Source organism: Dipodomys merriami, unplaced genomic scaffold, assembly GCF_024711535.1.
Source record: "Dipodomys merriami isolate MVZ:Mamm:240054 unplaced genomic scaffold, mDipMer1.0.p SCAF_8, whole genome shotgun sequence".
NCBI classification, from domain to species: domain Eukaryota; kingdom Metazoa; phylum Chordata; class Mammalia; order Rodentia; family Heteromyidae; genus Dipodomys; species Dipodomys merriami.
The window spans coordinates 5,374,930-5,398,323 of record NW_027206401.1 but is presented as its reverse complement, the minus strand read 5'-3'; the positions used below and the strand labels follow the sequence as shown (position 1 = coordinate 5,398,323).

General features: G+C 51.9%; 1 protein-coding gene across 1 annotated transcript in view; it reads left to right on the top strand.

Annotated features, from left to right (window-relative positions):
• Window positions 1–23,394, top strand: part of Igf2r (insulin like growth factor 2 receptor) — an 86,128-nt gene that overhangs the window by 47,318 nt on the left and 15,416 nt on the right. The window contains exons 15-36 of the mRNA XM_070010807.1: window positions 56–203; window positions 718–895; window positions 2,002–2,117; window positions 2,460–2,628; window positions 5,236–5,415; window positions 5,786–5,887; window positions 7,200–7,301; window positions 8,979–9,174; window positions 10,423–10,587; window positions 11,404–11,547; window positions 11,655–11,830; window positions 12,339–12,426; window positions 12,878–13,093; window positions 13,812–13,942; window positions 14,201–14,298; window positions 14,784–14,923; window positions 15,839–16,029; window positions 17,399–17,525; window positions 18,059–18,178; window positions 18,453–18,709; window positions 19,016–19,234; window positions 20,952–21,101. Coding sequence (XP_069866908.1) covers window positions 56–203; window positions 718–895; window positions 2,002–2,117; window positions 2,460–2,628; window positions 5,236–5,415; window positions 5,786–5,887; window positions 7,200–7,301; window positions 8,979–9,174; window positions 10,423–10,587; window positions 11,404–11,547; window positions 11,655–11,830; window positions 12,339–12,426; window positions 12,878–13,093; window positions 13,812–13,942; window positions 14,201–14,298; window positions 14,784–14,923; window positions 15,839–16,029; window positions 17,399–17,525; window positions 18,059–18,178; window positions 18,453–18,709; window positions 19,016–19,234; window positions 20,952–21,101 — 3,413 coding nt within the window. The remainder of the gene's footprint in view (window positions 1–55; window positions 204–717; window positions 896–2,001; window positions 2,118–2,459; window positions 2,629–5,235; window positions 5,416–5,785; window positions 5,888–7,199; window positions 7,302–8,978; window positions 9,175–10,422; window positions 10,588–11,403; window positions 11,548–11,654; window positions 11,831–12,338; window positions 12,427–12,877; window positions 13,094–13,811; window positions 13,943–14,200; window positions 14,299–14,783; window positions 14,924–15,838; window positions 16,030–17,398; window positions 17,526–18,058; window positions 18,179–18,452; window positions 18,710–19,015; window positions 19,235–20,951; window positions 21,102–23,394) is intronic.

The window sequence follows — 23,394 nt, the reverse complement described above, 5'->3', positions numbered from 1 at the left end:
AAGAATTGACTGAGTTTTGACTGGCCTTATATTCTTGTGTTATTTTTATTCTTAGGGTTTTCTTTTGATTTGTCACCTCTCACAAAGAAAAACGGTGCCTACAGAGTTGACACAGAGAAATACGACTTCTATATAAATGTTTGTGGTGCAGTGTCTGTGGAGTCGTGTCAGGCAGACTCTGGGGCCTGCCAGGTAGCCAAAAGGCAAGTGACTTCTCACCGGGAGTTTGGTCTTCAGCATGTGCTCCCATGTATTTCATTCAGGGGTAGCTATGTTCTCTCCTAACATCATGGCTAACACTGAAAAGACATAGCTAGAAAATTTCAGGATGCCAGGAGCTTAACTTCCTGGAGAAGAAACAAACCATGTGCTCGAGAGCGAGGGGGTGGTCAGGGTTCTCCACTTCCGTGTTTTGTGCTTTTCAGTTCTTGAGTGTTCATGTATTTGTTCAGCCGTATAGCATCAGGTTAATAAAGAGAGTCGTTTGTGAAGCCAGCAATGTGGGGAGAAGGTTTGAGTCCTGGCGGCGATGCAGAAAGCCCTCTTCCCCTGCAGTTAGAGATCTTTCTGTGGGATCCGTAAGGGGTGTAGCCCAGGTCTTGGCCATTTGTGGGTGCATCCCCATGGCCCCCCAACTTAGTGGCGCTTCTCGCCACATGTATCCTTGGAGAGCTTCACACTGGGGGTTTCCTGAGAGACCGCTGTGTGTTATTTCAGTGATAGGAAATCTTGGAACTTGGGGCTGAGCAATGCGAAGCTTTCGTACTATGATGGGATGATCCAGTTGAACTACAGGGATGGCACCCCCTATAACAACGAAAAGCACACACCGAGAGCCACGCTCATCACTTTCCTTTGTGACCGAGATGCTGGAGTGGGCTTTCCCGAATATCAGGTAGGGATGGGACAGCACGGTTTCACCCAGGCGTAGACGGGCTTGGTGTGGAACCCTTATTTAGAAGCAGAGCTATGATTAGTCTGATTGGGTTTTTTTTTTTTTGGTGGGGGGACAAATCATTACCATACTTATTCCTCTTAGTTTTTCCTGGGTGCAGGTGCAGTGCTCATTTGTTACTGTTACGCTGTTATTTGAAAGGCCATACACCTCTGTGGAGTCCACAGACCTGTTGATACTGGGTGCAAAATAAAAGCATAGAAAATCATCTTCTATTTCCACCTAATCAAGGCCACATTGCCATCTTAATTTGTTTTCAGTACAGTGAGAGGAAATGGAGAAAGTAAACCTCCTGTCAGGCAATTCTCATCTAACATGATGTCTTTGTTCCTTTTTGAATGCTGTTTCTTTTTTTTTTTTTGGTCGTTTGGTCGGTCGTGGGGCTTGAACTCTGGGCCTAGGCGCTGTCCCTACGCTCTTCAGCTCAAGGCGAGCGCTCTACCGCTTGAGCCACAGCGCCACTTCTGGTTTTTCTAGTGGTTTATTGGAAATAAGAGTCTCACAGACTTTCCTGCCCGGACTGGCTTTGAACCGTGATCCTCAGATCTCAGCCTCCTGAGTAGCTAGGATGACAGGCGTGAGCCACCGGCGCCTGGCTTGGATGCTGTTTCTTTTCTTTTTTTAGCAGTTTCCTTTTTTCTCTGCTCTGTGTTAGCCAGCTCTCTGCCACTATTTTATATATAACACCTCTGCTTGAGGTAATCAATGCTTACAGAAGGTTGATTTGCCTCTGTGTTGGCGGTTTCATTCCGTGATTGGCTCTGGAGAGGCAGCACAGCAGGGCAGCACATGATGGTGGGGAACTTTCCCTTCATGGCCAGGAAGGGCAGCAGAGAGCTGGGGAGGGGCTTGGGTCTCACTTGGCTCTGGAACACATCTCCAGTGACTTAAAGACTTCTCACCTCTGTTCCACCTCCTAAAGGCTCCGCCCTGTCCCAGTGGCACTGAGAGGGAGACCAAGACTTTACTATGTGGGCCTTTGAGGGACACTCTGGATGCAGACTAACTAGCTCCACTTGTTCCTGTTTCTTCCTTGTCATGCTTAGGAAGAGGATAACTCTACATACAACTTCCGGTGGTATACCAGTTATGCCTGCCCGGAGGAGCCCCTGGAGTGTGTGGTGACTGACCCCTCCACTATGGAGCAATATGATCTCTCCAGGTGAGCAAAGTCAGCCGATCCTGGTCCTTGGTGCGATGTGGTGGGCATGTGCTTGATGTTGATGGGGGTTGCGTTGGTGCTGGGAGAGCTGGGTCAGGATGGAGAGGTGGACAGAGAGGGCATCACAGACCTGGTGTGGCAGTGTTTGTGATAGCAACTGTTCTTTACCATGACGAGGCTTTGTCTGTACCTTCATTAAAACCATGGCTTGCTGCAAGGTGGGAGGGTGTGTGAAGGGCCAGTGTCCTGAGCACTTCTGTGATGTGCCTACCTTGGTGCCTTTATTTCTTTACTGGTTACCAGTATGAAAAGTTAAAAGCATATTCTGCTTTGAAATTCTAGTCTCGTGAAGTCTGAAGGCAGCCAGGGAGGGAACTGGTATGCCATGGACAACGCCCGGGAACATGTCACATGGAGGAAGTATTACATCAACGTGTGTCGGCCCCTCAATCCTGTCCGGGGCTGTGACCGATATGCGTCGGCTTGCCAGATGAAGTACGAAAACGATCAGGTGAGTCTGCTCAGCGTCTGTCTCTCCTTCCTGCCAGACACGTGGCTTTGGGTGGAGTGTGACCCTGTGCGCTTGGGGCCTCTGGGCACATACATCATGCCAGTGCAGCTGTGTATCACACTGGAGTCTGTTCAGATTTAGGATGGAAGGAAATACCACTGTGTCAGCCACTTAAGTAAAGAAGAAGGAGTTCTCAATAATTACCTTAGCCCAAGTTTATCTGATGTGACACATGGTGGTAGAAAAGTTTTTGCTTTCCAAAGCTCTTGTGGTTCCTAGGGAAGAGTGGGTAGGAAGAGGTACTGTGGATGAGCTGGCTTTGAGTGTTAATGTCGTCTGGAGTGCTGAGCTATGTGCATTCATCATCTGAACTTTGCCTGTGTCCTCATGGTGCCAGATCATTTTGAATCTTAAAAATGCACGTGTGCTCCGGAGTTGGCTTCTTAAAAATGGGTGCCAGGAATGTATTATGTCTTGACACACGCGAATGGCACACTCTGGTGGCTCTGGACTGAGTTCTCCATGTGAGCGTCCACCTGTGCATGTCATGGTACAGCCATTCTCTTCAGTGCTGACACTAACTCCTGTAGACTCTAAATCAGTACATATGCATAGTTATTCTTGCTTTGACATTTTCTGCTGTTGAAAAAAAGCCATAAGTGGCCAGGATGCACATACCTAGTTGAACTGGAATCAGATGACACTCTGCCTCATACAGAAATGACCCGAGGGTGGGGTGGGGTGGGCACATCGAGAAGCTCCAGCTCTCTGGGGTCAGTTGGATTAGGGTCTGAGTCCAAAGTTCTGGCACTATTGGTGGCACAGCCTCAGGGAAGTCATTTCTCAGCCTCATTTTCCCTTTTATAAAATAAAGAAGATGGAATCTATTAGCATGCATTGTTTTCAGGATTTAAGACTGATTTACATGAGCTCTGTGTATGTATTACATAGTTTGTTTAGGAGCACTGGTTCAGTATCCGTAAAACGCTAGTGATAACTTCATAGGATGTAACTACCAGACTGTAAGTTACATGAGCTGTGTCATACACTATACCATTGATGTCTGTGGATAGGAGATAGCTATTGAGGAAAAACCATGAATGCTCAGGATGATAAACTCAGAATTCTGAATTATTCAAATTTACCTGTACCCTATGTGTGTCTGATCAGTCATCACCTGAGCTGCATGAAGTTGGCTACATTATGGACACAGAATCACTGTAGCACACAATTACTACTGCTCACCAAACCTAGATCTTGGTTCTTGCTGTTGCTTATCTCAAATATAGCAGATGCCCAATTCAGTTTTCCTACAAAGCACTCAACATCTGCCAAATACACACCGTGATTGTACATATCTGAAGCTTTATTACTGAAATGTGTTACATGGTCTTTTTGGCTTGAGAGATTTGCAGTAACTCTTACCTTGCTTTTTGGGCACTTTTTTTTTTTTTTTTCCTGAGGGAAGGCAGATATTCACAAAACGAGCAGCAAGGAAACTTAGCAGATCCTAAATTTCAGCACAGCTGGTGCTAATGTGGGACTGTCTGAGAGTGTCTGCCCATCACTGAGTTGTATAACACAGGAATTTAAAATTTTGGGTTTTGAATTTTTTTATTATCTTTGTTGTTACTATAAAGGTGATACACAGAGGGGTTACAGTTACATAAGTCAGGTAAAGAGTGCCTTTCTTTGTGGACAAGGCCCCCCTTTCCTTTTGGACAAGGCCCCCCTTTCTCCCCTCCCTGTTTTTCCCTCCTATCCCCACCCACAAGTTGTATATTTCATTTTCAACATAGTGTCCAGTGCATATCACTGCTGCATTTGTTTAGCCTTTGTCCCTCCATTTCTGTGCCCCCTGCCTTACCTTCCCAAAGACAGATACATGAACAGGCAAGACAAAAAGAAAAAAAGCAGCAACAAAGAAAAAGCTTCATTTTTATTTCCTGGAGTTCATTTTGATAAATGCTATTTTATATAATCAGATGCATGTAGGCATTGCACCCTTGTTTTCCTCTCCTAAGAATATGTCCACTTTTGATCTTTAAAATTTATTATTATTATTATTTGCCAGTCCTGGGCTTGAACCCTGGGCCTGGGCCCTGCCCCTGAGCTCTTCAGCTCAAGGCGAGCACTCTACCAATTGAGCCACAGTGCCACTTCTGGCTTTTTCTGCTTATGTGGTGTTGAGGAATTGAACCCAGGGCCTCATGCATGCAAGGCAAGTGCTCTACCACTGAGCCACCTTCCCAGCCCTATTTTTTTTTTTTTTTTGGTTGGTCGTGGGGCTTGAACTCTGGGCTTGGGTGCTGTCCCTGCGCTCTTCAGCTCAAGGCGAACACTCTACCTCTTGAGCCACAGCGCCACTTCCTGATTTTTTTTTTAACTATTATTTTTTGACCTCTCTTGGTCAGAACCATGAGCAATCCTTCTGTGAACGAGGTGGGGTGATTGTGTATTGCATGGGTCCCCTAGAAGCAGTGGTTTGGGATTCCATAACTCTTGTTGGCAGTGATGTCACCGGCTGTAATTGCTATGAATAACAAATAGAATCTCTTAGTGGTGATGTCAGCTGTTTCCAGGCAAGCCTAACACACTGTGTTGCAGGGCTCCTTGACTGAAGTTGTGTCCATCAGTAACTTGGGAGTTGCAAAGACAGGCCCTGTGGTGGAAGAGAGCGGCAGCCTCCTCTTGGAGTACGTAAATGGCTCGGCCTGCACCACCAGTGACGGTCAGCTGACCACCTACAGCACCCGGATCCATCTTGTCTGTGGCCGAGGAAGCCTGGTAGGACACTGCCTGGATGGGTGGGGATTGGTGCCCAGGCCTTTTGTTTTTGTGTCAGAACGTATAGGACAGATTGAGCATTTAGCCATGTTGGGGTTGTCAGGAATGTATTAAACACATTATCAGTGTTCTGTGTTCATCACTGGAATCCATGTTCAGAACATTATTAATCATCCTTAACTCAGTCCCATTTTTACCAGGTTCATATTCAGGTTGTGTGTTTTGAATAGTTGTGAGGTAGATAAGCCCCAAGTGGATATGCTAGAAGGTGTAGGGGTCATCACAGCTGGTCACGTGGTAGACCTCAGCCACTGTTGTCTCTGAACTGGACTTGGGTTGGTTCGATTGTTCTTCTGCACTTCCCTTTCAGAACACCCACCCCATATTCACTTTCAACTGGGAGTGCGTGGTCAGTTTCCTGTGGAACACAGAGGCTGCCTGCCCCATCCAGATGATTACAGACACAGACCAGGTGTGTGAATGTTGTCGCAAAGTTTCCCCGCAGGCCCCCGTCTCTTACCTGCCCCTGTTCCTGCCTTCTCAGCCAGGTGTCACCGGCGTCTCCCTCCCCAACGGTGGCAGCAGCTGCCTGAAGGTCCAATACTCTGCTTCCAGGCATATTTTCTGGCCTTGTTCTTCCATAAATCACTGTTCTGTCCTTTGGGGCTGTCTGGGCCTCACCCCTGCATGCTCTCCAGCAGTGTGACAGGGAGCTGCTCTGCTGTGTTCTCTGTGACTGAAGGGCAGTGAGTTGTCTTTGTGGTGCTGTAGTTTTTGGTGCGGTAGGACATGCTTCCATCCCTACCCTTTAGATCTTTCTACCAGGCTGGAGTCTTATAGCAGAGACAGGGCAAATGCGCATGGATGGTTCAAGGTACTGGCTGGTTGGAGAGCAGGTACCCGGTCCAGGTTTGGAGCATCTGGGGCTGTTAGTACTGCCCTGTGTACCCTGTACTTGGTAGACACAGGAGGCCTGAGGAGAGGAGGCCTCGAGTTATCAGATGATACTCCCGTCAACATCTTCATGTGAATAATCGAGGCAGAGAACAGAATGTGAGGCTTCTTAAGATGTTTTTTCTCCCTCTCCCTCTCCCTCTCCCTCTCCCTCTCCCTCTCCCTCTCCCTCTCCCTCTCCCTCTCCCTCTCCCTCTCCCTCTCCCTCTCCCTCTCCCTCTCCCTCTCCCTCTCCCTCTCCCTCTCCCTCTCTTTTGTCAGTCATGGGGCCTGAACTCTAGGCTTGAGCCCTCTCCCTGAGCTCTTCAGCTCAAGGCAAGTGCACTTGAGCCACAGCACCACTTCCAGTTTTCTGGTGGTTAATTGGAGATAAGAGTCTCACAGACTTTTCTGCCCCGGCTGGCTTTGAACTGTGATCCTCAGATCTCAGCCTCCTGAGTAGCTAGGATGACAGGTGTGAGCCACTGGTGTTCAGCATTTCTTTTTCTTTCTTTTTTTTTCAAAGAGATTATTTCAGATCTCTACTTTTCCCCTTAGTAATAGTTTTCTTATTGCAGTAATGTGGTAGCTTGAGAGCCTTTGCTTGTGTTTTAACACACCTGAGTCCTTGTCACACTTGGATGCAAGGAAGCAGCTATGTGTGAGCAGTTTGGGGGCGTGGACTCTCACATTGTTTTTCTCGTGGACTGGGAAGTGAATTGGGATGCTTTACCATTTGTGCTATACTGCAGCCTGACAGCAGCTTTTCAGGTGCGTGGAGGTGCAGCTCTACTTGCACACAAAAGGTTTCTGGAGGCGCCATGGGCTTACTGTGCTTCTGTTTCCTACAGGCTTGTTCTATAAGGGACCCCAACAGTGGATTCGTGTTTAATCTTAACCCACTCAACAGTTCCCAAGGATATGTGGTCTCGGGCATTGGGAAGACCTTTGTGGTAAGAGTGATTCAGTGAATTTCCACTTGGGTTTGAATCAGGGAGAGCACATTGGGTTTCTTGTAGCTGGTAGGCGGGGGAGTGGGGGGGGGAGCTGTCTTACAGAGTCACTGAGCACACTGACATGCAGAGGGGTTCACAGCGATTCACAGCGTCCCCCTTCTACCACTGTAGCACCTGGCACAGTTCAGGTGTGGGGCAGTCATTCTTCCTGACCTGTGGCTCTGTGTCCCCAGAGCAAGGTTGAAGGCCCTGACTTGGGCTTGTTAGAAATACAGATACCTGGGCTAGCTCCACACTTGAGGAGTCAGCAGCTCTGAGCTAGACCAGCAGTCTGATTTAACAGGCACCTCAAGTGGTTGTGCGACCCACTGACGTTGAGACCACTAACTAGTCAGGAGAAACCGGTGATTAGCTCACCTTGTAAAAGGAAGACTACCTGGGCAGAGAACTGGTGACTCAGCTGGTGATCCTAGCTGCTTGTGAGACTGAAATTGAGAAGATTGAGGCTCAAGACTAGTCTGGAAGAAACTGGTAGCTGCAGGCCTTCTACTTTATAGATAGACAAGTGCTCTACCCCTTGAGGCACATGGCATCTCTAGTCCTGAGAAGACTTTACAGCATCTTGATTGTGACTTTCTTATAGCAGTGTCTGAATTAAAACAATGGAGTAAGTGTTAAGAACAGGCAGTTGGCAATGAGAACATTGTAGAGTAATTCGTTGCAGAGGAGGGCTGTGTTTGAAGCCCCACAGGCAGACGGCGGATGGCAGTCTCCCGCCAGGAAAACTGGGCAGGGTTAGCCCCTCAGCTGTCTTTTGTCCTTCTACCCTATGCTCCAGCGTGTTTGTATGAGGCCTTTCATTTCCCAGGATTAGTAGTGTGTGTTTAAATCACCTGAGTGTGAGCTTTACAGTGCTGTGAAGTTGGGTTTATACCAGATGGCTGATGAGCAGCTGATAGCAGGGAGAATTATTTATCTGCCTGCAGGACGAGTGAGAGGCACAGGTTTTGGGAACGTATAGTGAAGGGACTATCAAGGGCGATCACAGCCCTACAGAGGCCATTCTAGGACAGACCTGAGAGGTCCTGTATTGTACTGTAGCCATGGTGTCGGGATGTGACGTGCACACACAGTTCTCAGATGGCAGAGAGTGACAGTGTATAGCGAAGGTGGAGAAGTTGCTCAGAAGAGAAGTCAGATGGCTATCTCCCTTCTCCAGCAAGGCTCAGCCCCCTGAGTACTCCCCGGGGCCCACAAGATGGCAGGCCATAGCCTGGGCTTCTCCCAGCTCTGTTGTCAGCTTGCAGGCAAGATTTGGAAGGAAAGAGGGAACCTGTTTCTGATCTCTGTGGTACTGGCACTGGAGTTGGAACTTAGGGCCTTGTGGGCACTAAATGCAATATATCATACACATTTGTGATACTCGGATGGATGGATACACAGCATACATGCATGCATGCATACATACATACATACGGGTGTATTAAACCTTAGAGGAAATTTTTGGGTATTGCTGCTGTTTGGACAAGCTTACATTTTTGCCTTTCTCACTAACTATAACTTAGTTCCCCAAACATGGAGCATTTGTAATTGAGCGATAGTACTGGATTAATGTGTCTGTGGTAAGTCATGGGACTAAGTGCACTTGCGTGATTCCCACTCTCTGGTTGCCAGTTCAACATCTGTGGCACGGTGCCTGCCTGCGGGACCGTTGGTGGAAAGCCAGCCTTTGGCTGTGAGGCTGAAACCCAGACAGAAGACCTGAAGAACCTGAAGCCAGACAGGCCAGTTGGGTTTGAGAAAAGTCTCCAGCTGTCCACTGAGGGCTTCCTAACTCTCACCTACAAAGGCTCTTCCCCCACGGACAGAGGTGAGTGCAATTCTGCCACCTGTAGCTAACAGGGTCTGGGCGCTGTCCCTCTACCACTTGAGCCACAGCACCACTTCTGGTTTTTCTGGTGGTTTATTGGAGATAAGAGTCTCATGGACTTTCTTGCCCTGGTTGGCTTTGAACCATGATCCTCAGATCTCAGCCCTCTGAGTAGCGAGGATTAGAGGCGTGAGCCACTGGCGCCTGGCTCCTGAATTTTTTTGTGCGTACATGGGTACTGAGGCTTCAACTCAGGGCCTCAAGCACAGCTCCTCTTCCACTTCTTTTCTTACTAACATTAGCACCTGGGTTGGCCTTGCACTGTGATCCTCCCAGCCTCTGCTTCCTGAGTAGCTGGGATTTTAGTTGTGAGCCACTGTACCTAGCTGGCTGAGAAATAAGTGGTATTTTGTTGTTGCTTATTTATTTTTGGTAGTTTCAGGGACTAGAGCTTGCCAAGCCCTTGAGCCATACCCCTGTCCTGGGAGGAGCTGTGTTCTATATAGTGCATTAGGAGCTGACAGCAAGAAGTCACACATTTCAAAGGAGCTAATGTGCAGTTTATATCTGAGGTGATAGGTACATCAGTTACGCTGCTCTAACCCCTGCATATTATTTTCTTGAAATATAACGATATATTTCCTAACTGTGGTTACTCTGTAACAATTAAAAATAAACAGTTTAAAAAGAGCCCAGAACACGGGCCTGGGGCGTGCACACAGCCGTGGCTTCCCGCACCCTGTGCCCTGTGCCCCGTGCCCCTACCTCACCCTAGCCGCTTTGTCTTCGGGCTCCCCGCCCCCGTCCTCCTCTTACAGAACAGTGAGTATGCAGCAGGCAGGGATACTCCTGAAGGTTAGATCAGATGCGTCACGTGCCAGTTCAGAGCCCTCTGGGGACTTACTGTCACACCCAGAGTAGAGGTCATTACCCCACAGGGGCTGTGGGCACTGTCGGCTCTGCCATCACCTCCCGTGCTCTGCCCACTTGGTCTTGTTGTCTCTGTCTGAGCCCTGTGTGCTCTGCCCGCTCTGCCCCCGGCTCAGCTCTGGACGGCGTTGTCCTTGTCTTTGACCCTTACAGGTGTCTAGTGTAGTGGATGAGAGTTAGTTGTCTTCTGGTGTTTCCCTTGAACTGATGTGGGCCTCAGGTAGAAGGAGGTTGTGAAGTCCCTGCTGTGAGCCTGCTGGCGGTGGCGCTCCGTGTCTGAGCTGCCTGGTGACTCGAGTGGCCTTGTTCCATCCACAGGCACTGCTTTCATCATTCGCTTCATTTGCAATGACGACAAATACCCGGGAACCGCCAAATTCCTGCACCAGGACATTGACTCTGCCCGCGGCATCCGGAACACCTACTTCGAGTTTGAAACTGCCTTGGCCTGTGTTCCTTCGCTAGTGGATTGCCAAGTCACCGGTGAGGCCGGGGAATTAGGCAGGAAACGATTGAGAGTGGGGTGGGTATGTGTACGTATAGTATATGTGTGTCTCTGTGCATGTGTGTATCTGTGTGTTAAACATGAGCATGTTGTAACAGCATATTGTACATGTGTAAATGTGAATGTGCCATGCTTATTTGTGTGTATTTTGTTCATGTAATTCACATATTTTATAGGCCATGTGACACTAGCATCACAGTTTTTACAAGTTTAGGATTGTGATGTTTTTCTGAGACCTTAAACATAAAATGAATGGTTTTAAGCTGTAGTTTTTAAGCTATAGTGTGGGGTAGGGTGCTGCTTAAGAACAGAGACTCAAAGGGCAAAAGGAATAAAAAACAAATACAGATATCAGGGTTTCATGTTTAAAAAGTAGGAAAAGACCTGAGAGAGCACCCTGAGCCCTACCTGGGAAGTGAGCAGTGTCCTGGGGCCTGGGCCCTGGACCCTGCACCCTGGACCTGGACCCTGGACCCTGCGCCCTGCCTGGGAAGCAAGCAGAGTCCTGGGCCCAGAGTCCTGGGCCCTGGGCCCTGCCTGGGAAGCAAGCAGAGTCCTGGGCCCTGGGCCCTACCTGGGAAGTGAGTGGAGTCCTGGGCTCTGCCTGGGAAGTGAGCAGAGTCCTGGGCCTTGGGCCTTGGGCTCGCTGCAGGTTTGGCGGTGATGCTTCCTTGTGAAGGGTGGTGGAGAGGGACAAGCGGCTTATCTCTGTAGACAAAGGCCCTGCCCACTCCTCAGCCTTGTCCCTGTGAAGGGTAGAAGTTGGCTTTCCAGCATGTTTTCCTCTGTTCCAGACCAAGCTGGAAATGAGTATGACCTGAGTGCCTTAAGCACAGTCCGGAAGCCATGGACTGCTGTGGACACATCGGCCGATGGGAAGAAGCGCACTTTCTACCTGAGTGTCTGCAACCCTCTCCCTTACATTCCCGGCTGCCGTGGTGAGTGCCCTTGAGAGTGTAGCTAATTCTGTGGGATTGTTGGAGGGTGGTTCACTCAAGGCCAGTCTTCTCCCACCCACCCACACCCCAAACTTCTGTTCTACCAGGCAGTGCAGTGGGGTCTTGCTTAGTGTCAGAAGACAACAGCTGGAACCTGGGTGTCGTGCAGATCAGTCCACAGGTTGCCGCCAACGGGTCATTGAGTATCCTGTACGTCAATGGTGACAAGTGTGGGAGCCAGCGCTATTCCACCAGGATCATATTTGAATGTGCTCAGACGTGGGTACGTGTTCGAATCACAGCGAGTGCTGCCAGTGGCCAGTTAACTCCTGTTTTCTTTTGTTTTGGGGTCTGTTGTGGGGCCTGAACTCTGGGCCTGGGCGCTGTCCCTCAGCTCTTTAACTCAAGGCTAGTGCTCTACCACTTGAGCCACAGCACCACTTACGGCTTTTTTCTTTTTGCTTATGTGGTGCTAAGGAATCAAACCCAGGGCCTCAGGCGTGCAAGGCAAGGACTCTACCATTAAGCCACCTTCCCAGCCCAACTCCTGTTTTCTTGTAACCTTTGAGTCTTCTGCGTGGTCTAGAGCTTGCCTTTGTTTTCATGCGTGTGACCATTGCGGGGGTTCGATTAGAATGTACTATTTCCTGCAGGGCTTAGCTGTTTCAGAAAGACCATCTGCTTGGCTCCTGGGGGAGAAAGATTGGCTATTAACGATGGTTACCTTTTGAGTATTACTGCTTTTTAAGATAAGTAGACGGGAAGCACTGAGGCTGTTGTTTTTTTGACAGGGATCACCCACATTCCAGCTCCTGGATGACTGCGAGTACGTGTTTGTTTGGAGAACGGTGGAGGCCTGTCCTGTGGTCAGAGAGGAAGGTGAGCCCGGCTGTCCTTGGGACACAGCGCACTGCACGGAGCAAAGACGTTCCAGAGAAACCTGAGACAGCGCCTGCTCCTGAGAGATCACAGAGCCCTTTGTATGGGGGTGGCTTCTTATACTTGAGTTTTACTCTAGCACATTTGCTAATTTTACCAAAGGCTTTTTCCTTGTGTGCATGGTTGGATGGACTTTTAGCTTTTTCCATTTGAAAACAATAACAAGGGGGGGTTGGAAAGGACTTGGTTTGCTTGCGGAAGTTGGCCTTTAATCTGTGATGTACCTAGCTTTTCTCCAAAGCTGCCTGTCAGTTTGTGTTATATGTGAACAAGATAAAATAAGATGGAAGTGATTTAATTCCCATTTGGTTAAAAATCATAGAACTCTTTTGCTTGGGGGTATGAACGTTTGTATAATAGAGCTGCCCTTGCTTTGCATGTGCTCTTGAAGGAGATGATTGTCAGGTGAAGGACCCCAGGCATGGGAATCTGTATAACCTGAAGCCTCTGGGGCTCCGCGACACGATCGTGAGCGCCGGCGAGTATACCTACTACTTCCGGGTCTGCGGGAAGCTGACCTCCAGCGTCTGCACTAGCCACGACAGGGCCAAGGTGGTCTCCTCCTGCCAGGAAAAGCAGGGACAGCAGGGCTTCCAGAAAGTGGCAGGTACCTCTGATTTTCTTTTCCACCTGAGTTGAAAAAGACAGGATTAAAATGTTGAGCTGTTGTTGTTTTGGAGGTGACATTGCTGTGCAGTAGGAAGGAATAGCCACACGTTAGTGAGGTCTCCGAGTGAGGTCACACATTCCTTAGCAGATGCACCTGAAGATGAGGAATGCGGCAGAGTGCTTCTGGCTCAGGAGCCTGTGTCTGTGCCACCTCAGGGACACCCTGCGACTGGCAGTCCAGCATTGGGAGTTTGAGGTGATACCTTCTAGGGCTGAGCTCAGTGTACATTGTTTGGCTATGAATCTGGCAGAGCAGCCAGAGGTGATGAGGAGGCTGAGGCAGAAGAATTAAGAATCTGGGCCAACTCGGACTCTTTCTCAAGAATAAACAAAGCAAAGCCTTGGGTCAAATCTCAGCTCCTGGGCCAGAAATTGAATGACGAGGTTGAAGTAGCCATGGTTGGTGAGTCTGGCCCTCTTCTGTCAGAGCCGTGGGACAGTGATGCCCTTGCGTGTCCCCACGCCGTGGTTACTCTTCCCAGCTGCTGAGGCGGGAGGAGGCCTGGCTTTGCCTCCTCTGCGGGGAGGTGTGACCAGGAGCTGGTAGTCCAGGAGGATGCAGCGTTGAGGGTGCATGATGTGACAGGTCATAAAAGAATAATTGTAACAGCCTGGGACTTGTGCACTGAAGCTTGCTGGATGTGTTTCCTGCACAGGTCTCTTCACTCAGAAGCTGACTTACGAAAATGGACTGTTGAAAATGAACTTCACTGGCGGGGACACGTGCCACCAGGTGTATCAGCGCTCCACCACCATCTTCTTCTACTGTGACCGGACGACACAGAAGGTAGGCAAGTGCCAATACAGCCCCAGGGAGCATGCCTGCCCTTCCAGCTGCGGGGGTGACGCCAGGGTCTCTCCTCCAAAGTCCCTCAGAAACTTAGTTTTGAATATAATACTTAGGAAAAAAAATGCATCAGAACATAAAACCACTTGTGCAGGTGTTAGTGGACACACGGCCATTGGAGCCATTTTCTCCCCGTGACTCCCAAGCGGGGACCCGGGAAAGCCTGGCGTTCCTTCTCAGTCCATCTTCACTTTGCAGCCGGTGTTTCTGAAGGAGACGTCAGACTGCTCCTACTTGTTTGAGTGGCGGACGCAGTACGCCTGCCCGCCCTTCAACGTGACCGAGTGCTCCTTCAAGTAAGATGCTTGTGGTGGACCTTGGGCCTTGGACCAGCTTGGTGTGATCTTACTGTGCCAACAGTGACCTGGGTGCAGGATTAGATTAGTCTGCTCCCCCTGTCACCGTGAAGGGAGCCGGGGCGAGGCGACCTTCACACGTCTGAGGACTCCGTGTCACACGTGGAGGGGACAGCAGTGCATCCCGGGGCTGCCTGGGCCTGATCCTGCCTCCTGCCCCTTGTCCCAACCCCGCTTGTGTCGGGGGCACTGATGAAGGTGGCCTGGCCCTTCAAGCGTGGGGGGGTGGGTAAAGCAATGTATGGAGATGTTACAGAGACCACCAGAACTCAGCTGTGGAGACGGACCCTGTGAGGTTCTGTCCCTGGGCAAGGTTTGACTCGGGAACGAGGAGCAAGCTCAAACACTCCAGCCTTTTCCGGGTGTAGGGGAGAGCATGTCATGAGCTAACGCGGACCTCACTGCGGCCTCTTCCCATCCTACAGGGATGCGGCTGGCAACTCCTTCGATCTCTCCCCGCTGTCGAGGTACAGTGACAACTGGGAGGCGGTGGTGCGGACCGGGGCCACCGAGCACTACCTCATCAACGTGTGCAAGTCGCTGGCGCCGCAGGCCGCAGGCTCTGGTGAGAGATGGCCCTGCCGCACGGCGCAGTGCTGGGGGGGGGAGGGGGGTGGGGGCAGCCTCGGAGGCCAAGAAGCAGCAGCAGGGGGCAGAAGGTGTCCGTGACCCGGCCCTGGTGCAGTCCAGGCGCAGTCAGCGCCGAGAGCTCTCTGGGAACTTTTTCTGAACATGAGGTGTTGAATGGAAAGAATGGTGGCATGAAAGTGGGGGGCAGGGAGGGAGGAGACAGGAGGGGGCGTGAGACCCTGGTATGGTCCACGGGTCTAGGGCCAAGGTGAGAACTAGGAACCAGGGGTGTGTGTGGCGCCAGGCATGCCCCGGAAGGAGGGAGTGCCCTCAGGGTCCTGGGAAGGGCGCTTCGTCCCTTTTCCTGGGCATGACGCGGACCCACTGCCCGCAGCTCAGCTCAGATCTGCGTGCTGTGCTCCTTCTTCCTCCTTCTTCCTCTTCTCCCTCCTCCTTTCTTCCTCCTTCCTCCTCTTTCCTCCTCCTCCCTCTTTCCATCTCCTGCCTTCTCTCCCTCCTCCTCCTCCTTTCTCCTCCCTCTTCCTCCCCCTTCTCCTCCTGCTTTAGTGTAGAAAGGCTTTATCCTTGGTCAGCTGAGGCTGTGCGCCTTTCCAAGCTGGGATGTTACTGTGGGCTGCAACGCTGGCTCCGCGGGGCCCCCAGTGGAACTGATGTCGTTCTCGGTAACTTCTTCAAGAGTGCAATAGGCCCCAAAAGCACCCCACCAGCAGAGTTGAGGCGTCGGGATGTGCGGCCGCAGCGATGCGGACGGTGCCCGGACCCCGGCGTTTCTGACGGGCAAAGCGGACGTGGTGGGGGGACAGTGGGGCTCAGCCTCACTGCCGTCCCCTGCAGGTAAAGCGAAGCTGCCCCACGGCTGCCCCAGCTGACTCTTGTGTCTTGTGTGCAGAGCCGTGCCCTCCCGAGGCGGCCGTGTGTCTGCTGGACGGCTCCACGCCCGTGAACCTCGGCAGGGTGGCGGACGGCCCTCAGCAGCGCGATGGGCTCACCATTCTGAAGTACACGGATGGCGACTTGTGTCCAGACAAGATCCGGAGAAAGTCAACCACTATCCGGTTCACCTGCAGCGAGAGCCAAGTGGTGAGTGAGGTGCTTCCTGACAGAGCAGGGCCCAGGGCCCCGGGCCCGAGAAACCGACGGCCTCCATTTCCGGAGTGTGAGTGTGCGCGTGTGGGCCGCCGGGGCAGGGATGGGCACTGGCTGGCGCCGTCAGTGATCCATGAGCCTCTGGTGCTCAGCCCAGCTGTGTGGGCTCAGAGTTCATCGCTTGTCTCAAGTCTTGACTTGGAGTCCCCAGAGAGCGTAAAGGAAGCATCCTCAACCCTGCCTCCTGTCTGGGGACAGCTGGGGATGGCAGCTCAGTGGCCACAGGCCCCACAGGCGCGTGGCTCCTGCCTCTCAGCTGTGGCTGCCGTGTGGGGCAGGGTCTTAGCGATCATGGGGTGCAGCCCTCGCCGGCCCATCTCTCCAGTGTGCGTGTTGAGGGGCGAGGATCGACACCAGGGCTCACTACTGGTGTGTGGTGGGAGCTCACTCACTGTCCCCAGTTGGTGTGTGCATATATTGGGCAGATGTTGTATGGTCTGAGTGGATTCCCTGAGGCTGAGGGGCTGTGTGTGCTGTGGTGTGTGTGTGCTGTGGTGTGTGTGTGCTGTGGTGTGTGCTGTGGCGTGTGCTGTGGCGTGTGCTGTGGCGTGTGCGTGTGCTGTGGTGTGTGTGTGCTGTGGTGTGTGCTGTGGCGTGTGCTGTGGCGTGTGCTGTGGCGTGTGTGTGCTGTGGTGTGTGTGTGCTGTGGTGTGTGTGTGCTGTGGTGTGTGTTGTGTGTGTGTGCTGTGGTGTGTGTGTGCTGTGGTATGTGCTGTGGCGTGTGCTGTGGCGTGTGCTGTGGTGTGTGTGTGCTGTGTGTGTGTGCTGTGGTGTGTGTGAGCTGTGGTGTGTGTGTGTGCTGTGTGTGTGCTGTGGCGTGTGCTGTGGCGTGTGAGTGGCTGTGGCCAAGTCTGGGAGCAAGGCCGGACCTCTTCTGCCAGCAGGGGAGACTTAGGGCCAGGACATGGGGAGGACAGAGTGGGGCGTGGGGTGCGGGAGGCTCCGGGTGCATTGTGTGGTGGGGGGACGGCCAGCTGTAGCAGTGGGCAGGCTGGGATGGCTGACCGGCTCTCTTGATGAGTCTCTGTTCTGACTGTTCACTCGTTAGGAATTTTATCTGTAATTGACGCACTGGCGTCTCTCCTGGCCCCCGCGGCCTCCTCTTGCTCCGTCAGCGTGGCTCTCCTTGCGAGCTCTTCTGGTCCGTCTGTGCGGTTCTGTGACCCGCCTGTGCCTCGGCCTTCCTGCTCGGCCTGCTCCCGTGGGGACGCCCAGCAGGCCTCGCTGTGCTTGTGGGGTTTTGAAGACCGCTTTGCCTCGTGGGAGTGGGCTCATGTGATGCGGGCTGTCTGCTCTGTCCCAGAACTCCAGGCCGCTGTTCGTCAGTGCTGTGCAGGACTGCGAGTACACCTTCTCTTGGCCCACGGCCGTGGCCTGTCCTGTGAAGAGCAACGTGCACGGCGACTGCCAGGTCACCAATCCCAGCACAGGTAGGGAAGGGGGCGTCGGCGGCCCTGCCCAGGAGAGGCGGCCGGACTGTGCCAGGTGCCCTGGTCTGGAGCGCTCCGTGGGGCAGGTCACGTTCAGTCTGGTCCCTGGAGCACATCCATGCCTCCTTGTCCTTCAGGAGGCTGCCTTTCCCAGCCTCCATCATCCTCTGGTCCGGCTGGACTCCTTGCTGGGCTCTGCTATGCTGGCTGTGTGCTCTCCCGATCAGTGCCTTTCAGAGCTAGTCTGCGGGGCAAGCGGGAGGGTCCTGTCCTGTCCCTCACTTGGCGCCTAGAAAGGCTCAAGTGCTGAAGTGTCCTCGGACCCACAGGAATCAGAGGGGCTTGGTGCTGCCTCAGGGAGCAGGTGCAGTGAGGCGTGGTCTTGAGGAGAGGCTGGCCGGGTGCTGAGAGCCTGGTGCCGTCAGTGAGCAGGGGCACGAGTGGCAGCACGGAGCCGGGGCCTCCACCCTGACCAGAGACCGCCGGAGCCTGGGTTCCCCAGAGTCACTCCGTCCCCACCCCCTTCCCCACAGGACACCTGTTCGACCTGAGTTCCTTAAGTGGCAGAGCTGGCTTCACAGCTGCGTACAGCGAGAAGGGACTCGTCTACATGAGCATCTGTGGGGACAATGAGAACTGTGCTCCGGGCGTGGGTGAGTGTCCTGGCCAGCCTGTGTGGTTTGACTGCCGTTGCTGGGCCTGGCCTCAGCGGGACTGCTGGGGTCCACGGCCCAGATCACGAGAGCCCAGGGCCACGCCGTCCCCTGCCCACGGGCAGGGGTTGCAGAAGGAATGGTGAAATGTGTAACGTTAGCTAACGTGTGCACACTCACCATGACAGGTTCTAGCTTTGCACGTGCAGAAAGTTTTCTCAGGAAATTGGCACCGAAGCCCTAACTGCTTTCCTGGCTTTCCCATGTGGTGCAGGAGCCTGCTTTGGACAGACCAGGATCAGTGTGGGCAAGGCCAGCACGAGGCTGAGCTATGTGGACCAGGTCTTGCAGCTGGTGTATGAGGACGGGTCCCCGTGCCCCTCTAAATCTGGCCTGAGCTATAAGAGTGTCATCAGCTTCGTGTGCAGGCCTGAGGCCGGGCCCACCAACAGGCCCATGCTCATCTCACTGGACAAGCAGACATGCACACTCTTCTTCTCCTGGCACACGCCCTTGGCCTGCGAGCAAGCCGTGAGTATGGAGATCCCTAGGCTAGCCGCAGCCGGCCCTTGCGTGCAGTTTACTGAATTTCTGTCACTTCCAGCAGACCCCAGCTGGCCTCATGACCTCCTGACTGGCCCAGTTGATTGGGCCAAAAAAACCCCAAAAAAACAATCCTTGCCAGGATTGATGTGGAGCTCCCAAGGCTGTGGAGCAAGGTGTTGAGCCCCACCGTGTAGTCTCCCCTCGGTGCTTCTGCTTTTGACTCTTATGGGTGATAGTTGCAGTGGTCATTAGAAAAAGATGCAGACTCATGCCCTCCTTGTTCCTTACCAGATCGAATGTTCCGTGAGGAATGGAAGCTCTATTATTGACCTGTCCCCTCTCATCCACCGCACGGGTGGTTACGAAGCCTACGACGAGAGTGAGGATGGTGACTCCGACACCAACCCTGACTTCTACATCAACATCTGCCAGCCGCTGAACCCCATGCACGGGGTGCCCTGCCCCGCCGGCTCCGCCGTGTGCAAAGTGCCCGTCAGCGGGCCGCCTCTGGTAAGTGCGGCGTCCTCGGTGCAGAGGGTCTGTGCAGCGTCCAGGGGTGACCTCCACTGCGCTGCCTGAGGGTGGCTCAGGCCGAAGAGTGGCGAGCGAGCTAGTGGGACTGGTGTGTGTTCGGGTCCAGAGGGGAAGAGGACTGAGGAGTTGTGTGCATTCAGCTACCAGACAGTAGTAGTGGCTGACAGAGTGCGAGTTGTATAAGAAAGGGGTCCTGTGAGGACCTCAGGGTAGACGCTCAGCAAGAGAAATACTCAGACCAAGTGGCAAGAAAGGACACTGGCACAGCTTTTGTTTCCATTTTTAAAGATGCCCTGTAGTTAAAACACTTGGGAAATGCAAGCCCTTTCTGTGTTGATGAGTCACAGGGAAGGCCGGAGCAGGCTTGGCTGATGGCTGGCTGTTTGGCTGTGGAATGTTGAAGATGACTAAAAGTCATCTGTGAGTTACAGTCACATGTTGCCAATGCTTGAGGTGCTTCAGTACTTGGCAGTGATCCCAGGAGTTGCGGGCTGTGGCCCTGTGTCCCGTTGTCTCCGTGCTTCAGCAGGTTACAGCTGGTATGGGACATCTCCAAGTGTCCTTTTAAAGACGGACACTGTGTGGATTGGCGCAGAGGGTTCTGGGAGCAGGCGAGAAGTTACCCGAGCATAGGAGGGACCAGGTTTGATAGCTTCCTGCCAGAGAAGTGAGAGAGCTTTACTTGAGTCAGTCTTGAGAGATCCAGTCAGCCGAACTCTTCTGCCCCACCACACTGAGTCACTGTAAACGTGTTACACCAAGTCCTTCCATTGGAGCATGTGTTCTGGGGTCTGAACATGCCCATAGTGATCAATAAAGATCTCTGCAGCCAAGAATCAAATCACACATCCATACACACATACACTTGCTCTCGTATGTATGGACACATGCTTGGATACACTTACACACATTCACACGTCACATTCACACATAATGTACTCATACACACATGCCTTCATGCGCACAATACATACAGTCATGTACATATGTGCATACATTTACACAAGTACACATACTTGTTACACATATTCATATACATGTGTTTACTCATACACATAAGTATACGTAGTGACTCACATGTATTGATCATATTGTACCTTTCCTGGCTACTCATCTTCCAATTTTTGCCTTATTTTTATTTCTTGGCAGTGCTAGGTTTGAACTTGGGGCCTTGCACTTGTTATAGGCAGGTGATCTACCACTTGAGCCATGCCCCTGAGCCATCCTTTATTTGTTCATTCAGTGAACCCCACTTACTGAGAACAGCTTCTATATGTCAGAGGCTATGCTAAGCAGACAAATCAGAGAACAAGATGGGCTTCTTTAAGGACATACCCACCAGGTCCCACCGAGCCGGGCTGACACTGGGCACCATGGTGGAAGATAGGACCTGAAATGACTGGTCAGCCTTGGGGACGGTGGGCTAGGACATTGCTCAGCTCCCGCCGCCCACTGTTGGAGCCTGGGCTGTATAAAGTCCTTAAGGTGAATGTAGAGAGGAATTCCTGTGGCTTAAGTCTTTAAGTTGAACATCAATGGAAATTCCCTTGGGACTCACAATGATGCCGCCACTCTTCTGGAGAGTCTGAGGCACACAGGGAGGTATGACCTAGTGATACGAATTGCTGTTAGTTCTCTAACCTTGGCCATAGTTAATTTCCTCAGCTGCTGCTTGCTTTGTCCTTTTGCATAGGACATTGGCCGGGTGACAGGCCCTCCGATACTCAACCCTGTAGCGAATGAGATCTACCTGAACTTTGAAAGCAGTACTCCTTGCTTAGCTGACAAGCATTTCAACTACACCTCACTCATCGCGTTCCACTGCAAGAGAGGCATCAGCATGGTGAGTGAGGGCCTTCAAACCGAGACACTGGCCTGCAGTCAGGGAGCTGGGCAGGGCACCAAGTACATTGCGGGGTGGAAGGATCCACTTGTTTGCAGGGCCTCGGTGCTGATGGGCTTCATCGAATTCCATTAAGTGAGGGATGAGGGGTCACTGTCCAGGCTTGCCCTGATGTAAAAACATGGAGCATTTGCTGACAGAAGTGTCCCTCAGCACTGACCGTGATGTACATAAGGCTCCAAACTTGCCTTTTTGTTCATGTGACATTACTTGTTTTCTTAGTGGTAAGTCAGACATTTGGGAACCTGCCATCATTCACGATGCAGTACAAATTCACAAGCCAGGAAAGAACAAAAGACATCTGCAGGTGACATCGCTACAGTGGGATATTTGACTTCCAAAGAGGTCATTGACTTCTGTCGTCTGCATTTAAAACGTGGCCCCAGCCTCCATTATGATGAGAACCTTTCTCTTGTACAGGTTTAGCTCATGTGTTCTGTGCCCCACTGTTATGAGAGCCACTGGGGGTGTCTGGCCCTGCTGCTGGTGACCAGAGTGGCTCTACAGAGGCCCAGCTGGGACCAGCAGCTGCTCAGATGGATGGCCTTGCCCATGTGCACAGCCCACAGTCCTGGGTTGGATTTCTGAGTTCCAGGAAGCTCTGAAAACCTGTCACTCCTTCAGTGGGAGTGGGCTGAGGTCGCTAGTGGTCCCTTTGTCTCACTTGATGTGAATATTCCTCATCCCGTTGCAGAAATACCAGTGCACTTGATTATAGGCCCAGGCGTCATGTGTCTTGTAGGAATAAGACAGCCGGAATTGCATCTTAGAACCCTAAAGACAGTGAATTCCAAGGCTTGTCTGATCTACAGGGGTGTAGGTGATGGATTATGTTCTTACTTCATTGATTTCTTGACCTGGAGCACGTTTGTAAAAGAAATATGACTGCTGAGTGTGTGTTGACAGCATCAAGAAAGGACAGGCCAGCACCAAACAGGAGGAAGCGCAGTGACTGGGAGGGAAGGCAAACCCCCACTGACCGGGGCCATGCCATTAGAGCTCTCCATCCTGTCTGTCCCTGTTCATGAGTGTTTGTGAGTCAGGATAGCCTCTTACCAAGGAAGAGCAATGCTGTTACGACCACAGCTCTATCCCTGTGAGCCTAAGCGGTCTGTGTGTCTCAGGTTCAGCCCTTCACGAGGGCACCGGTCATTTCACAGCAGACAGGATGGATTGGCTGATGAGACATAGAAACAGTTCTCAGGGCAGCTGCATCTTGAGTGGTTGGTGCTTACTTGTCTTTAGAAATGGCATCTCACACTGAATGTGTATTTCAGCTGGGGAAAGATGGAGATTTTCCTTCCCCATAGTTTCTCTCTAGAGTACTTTTCCATTAATTTTTGGCTTGTTTTTTGAAACCTTGTCTAAGTCAGCCCAGGCTGACTTAGAACTTGAGACCCACCTGCCTCAGCCCCCAGTGTACTAGGTGTACACTACCGCTCATTGATTGCCTTTTTCTTGACCATACAAGAAGAGGCTCTTGGCAACCGTTACTAACATGTATCTGACCAGCCTCCTCCTGTTTTAGTGGGATGAGGAGAGATAAATATATCCAAGAGTACACAGGTTGTGAGCTCTGTGCCCATAGCTCCTATCCCTGAGGGCATATCTCACCCTTCATTGTGTCCCAGCATCTAGATGTGACAGGGTGCCGTCCCGGCTTGTGGGCATGTGGATGTGCTTATTACTGAGGGGGGGGGGGTCACTCGGACTTCTTTCTTGACAGGTAAAGACCCTCCTTTTTCTTGGCAACCTGTATAGCACAGTGCATTGAGGGCTTCTTGCCTCCATCTTTACATAGAGAATGACCTACAGTAGTGGAGGAGGTGTTGAGCTGTGTAGGGCAGGCACAGGTGCCCGTCAGTGCCGTGATGCCGTGGTTCCTGCCGCCCCTGGCTACAGGGTCCCTGTGGGTCTGCCTGGCAGCGACCACAGGGCTTTTCCCCGGGTGCAGTGTATGGATGGGTGCCTGACTCCAGCCCTCACCACATGAAAAGTGACAAGGCCGCTGCTGTACTTACACTCCGTGTTGACCTTTCCATTTTTATTAATACTAGAGTTTGGACTCAGAGCCTGTGCTTGCTAGACAGGCCTTCTACCACTGAGTCATGCCACCAGCTTTTTTTTTGCACTTGTTATTTTGAGATAATGTCTTGCCTTTTGCCCAAGCTTGTTCCTGGGATGTGATCCTCCTCTTCTACACTTCCTGCCGTAGCTGAGATGCTGGGTACAC